Source organism: Otolemur garnettii, unplaced genomic scaffold (genome assembly GCF_000181295.1).
Source record: "Otolemur garnettii isolate 467f Iridium unplaced genomic scaffold, OtoGar3 scaffold00204, whole genome shotgun sequence".
NCBI classification, from domain to species: domain Eukaryota; kingdom Metazoa; phylum Chordata; class Mammalia; order Primates; family Galagidae; genus Otolemur; species Otolemur garnettii.
In genome coordinates, this window is record NW_003852599.1 from 2469190 (window position 1) to 2478598 (window position 9409).

Here is a 9409-nt window from a genome sequence, read left to right on the forward strand (position 1 = left end):
AACATCTGAAGAGTATGAGAGGGCAGGACCGGCCGCAGCTCCTCCCACCCAGGCCAGGGATAGGAAGATAAGCAGGGTGGACCTGCGGTTCTCCCCTGAGAGGATGCTAGGATTCCAGGCTCAGCACCCTGGGAGGAGTGAACCCCTAACTGTCTGAGCCTCCTCAGAGGCAGTCTGGGGAGACTAGGCCCAGCCAATGGCAGTGCTGGCCACAGCTCCTCCTTCTCTCAGGCTAGGCTGGCACACCCAGGCAGGCTGTGTCCTGGGAACAGGCTTCCCCACAAGCCCTCCCGGGTTCGGACATGAATTCCAGCTACTTGCTGAGTCCCACTGCCACTGCCAAGAGCCAGGGGAGCACTGAGGAATAGCCACTCAGGTAAGGGCATCTGTGTCCAGATGTGCCCTGCCCCTTGGCACACCTGGTGGAGACAGTGACTTGTCTGGTGGGGAGTAGCGGGAAGTGGCCTGGATACATCAGACACCCTGAGTCCTGACAGTGGAGGAGGGAGGGGCTCCTCCCTCTCTGCTCAGGGCTCTTCCTCCCTTCCAGGCTGGGCAATGGTGGGAGCCGGGAACTGAGTGGGAGAGGGCTGAGTGGGACAGTGCTGAGCAGGAGGAGAGGCTCTGCCTAGGCCTGCAAAGCCACGCCCCTCCCCACCCCAAGTGAGGTACCAGGGTGAGAGCCCTTGGGGCTAAGGGCTGGGCCTCTCTGGGTGTTCCCTGAGAAGCTGCCAGGAGTCCCGCCTACCTTAGGCAGGACTGAGCAGACAGGCTGGTGATTCAGAGCAGGGGCCTCATGTCCAAGTGGTAGAGAGAGACAAGAAAGGGGGGGCAAATAGACCCACAGCCTCCCTATCCCAGGATTGAAGAGAAAGAGGATGAGGTCGGCCCAGATGAGCAGGCAGCTCACCAGAACTTGAGGAAAGGGGCTCAAGCCCAAGCCAGAACAATCCTCTGAGAGTGGGCTCTGGAGCCAGCTAGCCTGGGTTTAAATCCGAGCTCTGCTGCTTATTAGCTATGCATACAACAGTGAGCAAATGAACTAACCTCTCTGTTCCTCATCTATAAATTGAGGATAAAAAAAATCATATTCCTTTCTAAGGTTGCTGTGAAATGCTATATTGATTCATGCAAAGTGCTCAGAACAGTGCCTGGCACAGCATAAATACCCATCAATGTTGGCTGTTACCACCGTGCTGCTTCAGAACAGCCCGGTGACTTCCAGCCTGGACCAGACTGGGAGGGCATCACGAACCAGTTAAAGCAAGAGGCTATACAGATAGGCTCCGGGGGTTCCTGGGTGCAGAGCAGGGTGAGACTGCAGCATGTGGGGATCAGGCAGAGGATGTGGGCACCCCTCACTCTGCATAGCAGTCACAATCCTTCAATGGAAGTAAATCTCATTCTGTGAGTTCATCACTCACCAGCAGAACTGGCTGGAGCAGCATTTCCCATTTTGGTGACTTAACAAGGTGTTGATGGGATTTCTTTGTGCAGTAGGCCCCTGGTCTCCAACCCAGGGACCACAGAGATCAGCAATAAGATAAGATTTAGCACACAGAAAGGAATACAGAAGGAATAAAAAGCACCAGAGCTTCTGGCAGAGGGAAAGACCCAAGTGAGAAGTCTTGTACCACAGGGGTCTTTTCTTCTAGAGGAATATAAAGTCTTGAGAATTACACTTGGCCAGGACTTGGTAGTTACAAGACATCTTTTCAATGTTGATGAGTGTATTAACTAATGAATCTAGTCCCTCCAAATCCACAAGGAGTCCACTTCAGAAGAGACCCACTTACATGAAATTCCCCAGGCCTAGGAAACAGGAGTCCCTGTCCAGCCCTGAGTGGGAGAACCCTGTATCAAAGGCATTCCCCAAGATGATAATAGCTGGGCAGGGTACAGAAGGGGTTCTGGGGTCAGCAGAGTTTGGCCAATGCCACATATTTTGTCCCTCTTTCTGTGGTTCACAAAATGAATGTATTAATATTAGCATAATTGAGCAGAGGGACTTCTTTCACTTTGCTAAAGCCAGTGTTTGCCAAATTTTCTTGGACACGGAATCCCTTTCTCTCACTCTTCCTATTGCTGGCCTATGGAACAGGGCTCCATGGAACACTGATTTGGGAAACACTGGAGTACCAGGCTATTCTGGGAAGCCTACTGTTTAAAGAGAATTGTTGCTCCCTTCTTTACCTTCCAGCTACTGACCTTGCCTCAAGTGAATCATACCTGAGCAGCACAGTGCCTGGATATCTATAGTATTTAACCAAATAGGGGTTTGGGGTCTAGGTCCCAGCCTCCTCTCCAGCCACAGCCCTTGGGAGGAGCTGTCCGAGGGGAGACAGCTGTGCTCAGGAAGGAGAGAAGTCATCCCCAGCCTGAGCACCCTGAGGAGGAAGACCAGGGAGAACATCCCAACTCCCTGAGTCTTCACCCCACACAATGCCAAGACCAGGGCCTCAGGCGGTGGGAGGAGTGCTTGGTGCCCTGGAACCCCGCTTCATCCACTTTTATGGGTAAGAGTTGGGCTCTGGACTTAATCACCTGTGCTCCAGTGCCAGCTCTGCACCTGATAATTGCATAACCTCTATAACCCCTCTAAGCCTCCAATCATAAAATGGGGACAGTAAAACGACCTGGTTCCTCTGGTCATGGTAAAGATTAAAAGCGATGACCTATTTCTACAAAATGCCCAGAGCATGTATTTCATAAACATGGAGAATTATTATTATCATTTCCTTGCAGGAGCAGCCAACGTTTGGGTCCACCATGAACTGGGGGATCTTTGAGGGGATCCTGAGTGGGGTCAACAAATACTCCACAGCCTTTGGGCGCATCTGGCTGTCCCTGGTTTTCATTTTCCGGGTGCTGGTGTACCTGGTGACGGCCGAGCGCGTGTGGAGTGACGACCACAAGGACTTCGACTGCAACACCCGCCAGCCCGGGTGCTCCAACGTCTGCTTCGACGAGTTCTTCCCCGTGTCCCACGTGCGCCTCTGGGCCCTGCAGCTCATCCTGGTCACGTGCCCCTCACTGCTCGTGGTGATGCATGTGGCCTACCGCAAGGCTCGAGAGAAGAAGTACCAAGAGGCCAGTGGGGAGAGCGGTGAGCACATCTACCTGGACCCTGGCAAGAAGCGGGGTGGGCTCTGGTGGACATACGTCTGCAGCCTGGTGTTCAAGGCTGGGGTGGACACCGCCTTCCTCTATGTGTTCCACTCTTTCTACCCCCAATACACCCTCCCTCCCGTGGTCAAGTGCAACGCAACTCCGTGTGGCAATATAGTGGACTGCTTCATCTCCAAGCCGTCCGAGAAGAACATCTTCACCCTCTTCATGGTGGTCACGGCCGCCATCTGCATCCTGCTCAACCTCGTGGAGCTGACCTACCTGGTGGGCAAGAGGTGCCGTGAGTGCCGGGCAGTGAGACGTGCCCATACCACGTGCTTGGGGCATCACCTGCACTGGGCTGCCTCTCCCTGCAAACAGGACGACCTCCTCTCAGGCGACCTCATCTTCCTGGGCTGTTACACTCCTCCTCCTCTCCTACCAGACCGCCCTCGAGACTACGTGACGAGAACCGTCCTGTGAGGGGCTTCCTGGACTGGGCTGACAGGTCAGGCCAAGGTTGGAAGGCTCCAGCATCTCTCATAGGTGCCCCCCGGGAGTGAGGGTGCTAAATTGTGAGAAGCGGGGAGGCAAAAGGCCAGGGGTCTGATCCCTATGCCTCAGGTCTGGCCACCTGCCCCAGCACGTGGCTGTGAGTAGGGTACCCTACTCTGCACCTCGGGGTCACTGCTCTGCACCTCGGTTTCCTTGTCTATAAAACAGAGATACTGAGCACCACCTCACTGGGGTGCTGTAAGGAGGGTTTCATCAGAGAACAGGTGTGCGAGCACCTTTGGTGTGTGTGGCCCACATCAGGGCTTAATAAAATCCAACACATTTGCTGATTGCAAGTGTCCTTTTGTTGTCTGGCCTTGGTGGCTCTCATCAGTTCACTGTGCCTACCTCCCTGCCCTTGCAGAGGGCTGTACTTGATCCAGCCAGATAAGGGGCCCACCAACATTCCTGGGGACCATGCTGCTTGCTCATGCTCAAGTCTTGCCTTTATCCCCATTGCAAGTTCAAGCCTGTGGAGCTTAGCCCTCGGGGAGCAGTGTCTTATAGGGGGAAGTTCATGGGCTCTGGAGTCAGAACACCCGCACACAGACCCAAGTTCCACAGGGACTCTGAGAAAGTGACTTTAACTCCTCTCCAAAATGGGTTAATAATACCTAGCCTGTGGGGTTATTGTGAGGTCTTATGAGTTCATGGCTGGGGACTAGCCAGCTGTGAAAGGACACATAAATGTTAGTCACTGGTATTAGGAAGTGCTCGATCAATGCTTGTGAACATGAGACAAAGAGCCCCTCCCTGGCTGCACATTAACCTTCACCGTCCCAGCCAGGACACAGGCCCCAGGCTCCCCTGCAACACAGGTAGGGTCACACTCCAGCTTCTGGGGAGCCTTCCCCAGAGGCCCAGCAAGTCTGTGCCTGGCCATGGGCCAGCTGGGACATTCTATGCTGCCAACCTAAATTCTTTGGCACCATTGGGGCAGCAGATACCCTGATCTAGAAAAACCATAACCAACCCATCTGTCCCCTACATATTCTAAGAGCAGCCCGGGCTCTAGTCCCCAGAAATTTCCCCACCAGGACAGGATGCACTTTTAAACCGAATCAAGGTTGCTTATTTTCATAGATCTGAGCAGCTGAGGACTAGGAGAAAGGGCAGAAGAGAGGCCTGAGGACAAGGAGGCAGAGACCATGGGACAACAGAAAGGGACAGGGTTAGTCCCCTGGGTATAATGATATCAGGGCCCTGCACCCCGCTGCATCTCACCCACATACCTAGCCACCTGGGAGCCAGGCCCAGCCAGGCCCAGCAGGATAGAAGGAAGACGTGGGCCAAAAAAGAGCCGCAGGTGTTTGCTCTGAGGCTGGGGAAGTCCGCCCTCCTTCCTGCCCACCCAATCACTCTCGCTTGGCTCATTGGCTCAGAAAACCCCACCCAGCAGGAGAGGAACAAAAGCTGCCTCCAGGAGGCCCGTGGGCAGACCGGCAAATCGGCAAGCACAGGGACAGGAGAGCAGCTACTGGACCCAAGAAGGGTGAGGACCAAATAGGGCAGGAGACTGATCTGGGAAGCAAGGGACAAGCAGAGCTGAGGATACCCAGGGGCCCTCAGGCTGTGGACCAGACTTCAAGGAAGTCAGAATGTGTCCCAAGGAGAGGCTGAGATTGAGTCAAGGACAAAGGAGGGAAGGGCAGAACTTGGGGATGGAACATGATGGGGACTCCAGGCATTGGGTGTGGAGGTTGGAGTGCACAGGATGGGGCCTGAACAGAAACAGTAAGAGACTTTCCCAGCAGAAGGCTACTAAGCAGACGGGGAGTATCCCTGGGAGAGAAAAAGTGGTAGGGAACAGACCAAGCCGCAACCTGGCATCTGTCCCTTCCCAGGTCCCTCCCTAAAGCTGGAATGAATGGTTGGAATTCCAGAGGCACCCACTGTGGTCCAGACAGTGAGCCCTTGGGTCCTAGCACCGATCAGGGGTAGTAGCGATCATACCAGGCCACAGTGATTCCAAAGAGCTTCTGTTTTAGTTTAGGAGTAAATGTCAGGGCAGGGAACCTTCCAGGAGCCAGACAGGAAGAGTAAGGATGAAGACTGTTCCAGGATCTTCCAAGGGGATGACATGACTGTGTCCAGCACAAGACAGGCTCATGTTGTCACTCAGTAAATGTGGGATGAATGTAACAGGTGATAAGAATACACTCCCACCCCATCTTGCCCTGGTCCAGCCCCAGCAGCTGATGGGAGAGTGGGTCATCTAATCCAAGCCTTCTTACTATCTCTTTAGAAGTCGTGTGACCGTGGGCTGAAACTTGGGGTAAAAGAGGCTGTCTGGCAGGGCAATGCAGGCTGATTATCTTCACATGTATCTATTACTTTGTAGACTAAAATAGACCCCGATTTTGGAACCTGAAGACCGAGGTTCAAAACCAGCTCTGCTACCTTCAGCTGTGGAGTATTGGGCAGGTGCTCTGAGCCTTAGATTCCACCCTGATAAATGGGGACAAGGACAGTCCTTATCCCTTTGACTTATAAGGAGTGAGGACATGATGACACAGTGGTTGTGAAAGGGTTTTATCAATTGAGCCATCGATACGAGCGACCATCTCCAGGCTCCCCACGACCTCAGAGCTCCTGGAGCCTGCGTGAGTGGTGCCCAGGTGTAGACTGCCCACGTGAGGTTCTGAGGCCACAGCCAACATGAACTGGGCGTTTCTGCAGGGCCTCCTGAGCGGCGTGAACAAGTACTCCACGGCAGTGAGCCGCATCTGGCTGTCTGTGGTCTTCATCTTCCGTGTGTTGGTGTTCGTGGTGGCCGCTGAGGACGTGTGGGACGACGAGCAGAAGGACTTTGTTTGCAACACCAAGCAGCCCGGCTGCCCCAATGTCTGCTATGACGAGTTCTTCCCCGTGTCCCACGTGCGCCTCTGGGCCCTGCAGCTCATCCTGGTCACGTGTCCCTCGCTACTCGTGGTCATGCACGTGGCCTACCGTGAGGACCGGGAACGGAAGCACCGCCTGAAACATGGGCCCAACGCCCGGTCCCTATATGACAACCCGACCAAGAAGCGTGGTGGGCTCTGGTGGACCTACCTCCTGAGTCTCATCTTCAAGGCCGCCGTTGACTCCACCTTCCTGTACATTTTCCACCGCCTCTACCGGGATTACGACATGCCCCGAGTGGTGGCCTGCTCTGCGGCACCTTGCCCTCACACCGTGGACTGTTACATCTCCCGACCCACAGAGAAGAAGGTCTTCACCTACTTCATGGTGACCACAGCTGCCATCTGCATCCTGCTCAACCTCTGTGAGGTCTTCTACCTGGTGGGCAAGAGGTGCATGGAGCTCCTCGGCCCCAGGCGCCGGCGGTCTCGGCGGCGCCAGGGTTGTCTACCTGACACGTGCCCACCATATGTCCTCTCCCAGGGAGGGCACCCTGAGGACGGGAACTCTGTCCTAATGAAGGCTGGGTCAGCCCCCATGGATGCAGGTGGGTATCCATAACCTGCAAGGTTGGCAGGTAGGATCCCCGGGTCACCCCCTCATGTTCCCCAAGGCCACCCAGGAAAATGGACAAGGGCAGTGGCATCTTTTCTGAAGCAGGACAGGCTGTGGAGCTCAGGAAGCTCACTCGGGGCCAATGTGGGAGGCAGCTTGGTCCCTGGGTCCTGAGTCTCTGGGAAATGAGGCTCATGGCTACTTGGGGAGGGCTGTATATGCCAGTAGGGTACGTCAAAAGTCTTAATAAATGTGATTTTTGCCATACTTTACAGACTAGGTGGGCAGTGGTGGGTAGGAAAGCAGGGGGATCAAATGACTTTGGAAAGGAGGCCAAGACCAAACTCAGTGGGCACCTGAGTGCCAGGCCCAGCTCACGATCACCCACACTGCACACACAGAAGGTCTGGGAAGTGCCCAAACGCAGAGGCCACTCTGGAGGAGTCTGGACAAGGCAGGAGAAGGGGAACCTGGGAGGCCCCATTCCCAGGAGGCAGTTCTCGAAGCATGTCCACTAGGCTGCTGCCTTCCCACCCAGCACAGGTCCTGGGGAGTGAGCCCCTCTGAGGTGGGAGGGGCCAGTGCTGAGAGCAAGTCAGAGACAGGGTCTGTTGGGGTATCCTGAACGCATGTCCCCACAGGCCACGCCCCACTGAGAACATCAGAGCTAAAAGGTGTTTCATGAATCCTCAAGTCTGTGGAATTCTTTCCATGGATACACATTCCCCAAGCAGCCTCATCCCCCCTTGCCTACCTCTGCTCAGACCTTGACAACTCCCCAAACTCCCTTAAGCCTGGACCTGCCCCTGGGTCCCACCAACTGCCCACCAGACAACTCCCTGGGAGGCCACAGACACCTCACCCTTGGCAGCTCCCAAACTAACCTATTCAACTGCCCCTGAACCTCTCCTCCCAGCTACCCCACCCTATCCTGCAGAGTGCTGCCATCCCTCCAGCTGTCCAAGCCACAAGCTGGCCTGTCATCCTTGTCCCTCCCACCCAACGTCCCCACCAGCACCAAATCCTATGGATTCCAGCCCCTAACAGCTTCCCAAATCCACCTTTCTCTCCCTCAAAAACTAATCACAGAATCTCTCCCATCTGCCCTCCATCACCGAGACGCAGTGATTGATCTATGTATGCATCTGACCAAGTCATTCATTCCCCCTGCTTTAAAAATCCTCCCTCCATCACCACCCCTGATGCCCTCAACCAGGCCCTGCTGACGCCCCAACTCCACCTGCTTCCTCCCTCCTCCTTGCCTACCAGCAATAGCAAAGGGTTCATGGTTCACCAAGCACACAAGCATGCACACTACGTCATGCTTCGTGCCTTTGTCACTTTGTCACACTGTTCCTTCTGCCTGAAATGCCCTTCCTGCCTCCTCTGTGACCCTCCTTCCTCTGCGACCCTCCCTCAAGTCTCAAGGATAGTCTAACCCCCCACCCCCTTTCCATGCGCCAGCCTCACTTGTGCCTCTGCCATGCTTCCAAAATTGAAATGGTCAGTCCATGAGCCCTTCCCCGGGCAGGACGCTGAGTCATCCAGGTCCCCCGACACCTTCAATAAATGTTTGTTAAATGAGTAAATAGGCCATGAGCTGCTCGGGGGAAGGAACTGTGTCATGTTTATCTGAATTCTCCACCACACCTAGCCTGGGGAGTTGAGTAAAGTGTGTGTTTGCTTGTGTGCTCCGTTTTTGTTGCTGCTATTTTAACTAAAACCAGCCTGAAGATCTCGTGTGTAGGAAAGCACACTTGGGTCTAGAGAGGGGAGGGGCTTGCTAAGCCCACGCAGATCCACTGAGTGTATTGAGTCTGTGTCCCCTCCATGCCCACCTCGATTATGGGCCAAAAGCAGGGCCACCCTCTGGTGTCAGGTTCCCTGGTAGCACAGCCAGAGGCAGGGGTGAGTGTGCGGGTGAAGGAAGGAGCAAAGGAAGTGGGAGAGGATGGCGGGCAGTGTGGGGCTGGAGGAGGAGGGCGCACGGAGACCTAGCCTCAGCCTGGTCCCCATGGGACTTAGGGGCTTTGGATCATAAATCTCACCAGATTTCAGTCAGTTATTGGCTTCAGGCCACCCTGTCAGCTGGAGAGATGGCGGGAAGAGGGGAGGATAAGCCTCTGGCTCAGTCAACTTCAGTTCTTCAGGGCAGCCATAAGCCATGAGCAGCCAGTATTCACAGCAGCTGGGGCAGGGAGGCCCCCAGTCCAGGGGACATGCAAGGCACCCATGCCATCTCCTGAACTTCTGACTCCGGGAACAAGGGTAGCTCCCACCTCTGTCCCAG

The 9409-nt window shown here is 54.9% G+C and overlaps 2 protein-coding genes across 3 annotated transcripts; both read left to right on the plus strand.

Moving 5' to 3' along the window:
- Positions 1-267: 267 nt before the first annotated feature.
- Positions 268-3591, plus strand: GJB5 (gap junction protein beta 5). 2 transcript variants are annotated; one of them, XM_003801272.1, is made up of 2 exons: positions 268-376; positions 2746-3591. In XM_003801272.1, the coding sequence occupies exon 2, from the start codon at positions 2770-2772 to the stop codon at positions 3589-3591; it is 822 nt and encodes a 273-aa protein (XP_003801320.1). In that variant the 5' UTR covers positions 268-376; positions 2746-2769. The 2 variants fall into 2 exon arrangements, with proteins under 2 accessions (XP_003801320.1, XP_012667828.1); XM_012812374.1 differs by having other exon boundaries at positions 286-376; positions 2749-3591.
- A 2691-nt stretch (positions 3592-6282) lies between these two features.
- Positions 6283-7125, plus strand: GJB4 (gap junction protein beta 4). The gene has a single exon (XM_003801273.2). It carries the CDS (start codon positions 6322-6324, stop codon positions 7123-7125), a length of 804 nt encoding a protein of 267 aa, XP_003801321.1. The 5' UTR covers positions 6283-6321.
- The last annotated feature ends 2284 nt before the right edge of the window (positions 7126-9409 follow it).

Bases quoted from the DNA above. Each gene is read 5' to 3' on its own strand.
- GJB5 (XM_003801272.1), top strand. From the start codon at position 2,770: ATGAACTGGGGGATCTTTGAGGGGATCCTGAGTGGGGTCAACAAATAC.
- GJB4 (XM_003801273.2), top strand. From the start codon at position 6,322: ATGAACTGGGCGTTTCTGCAGGGCCTCCTGAGCGGCGTGAACAAGTAC.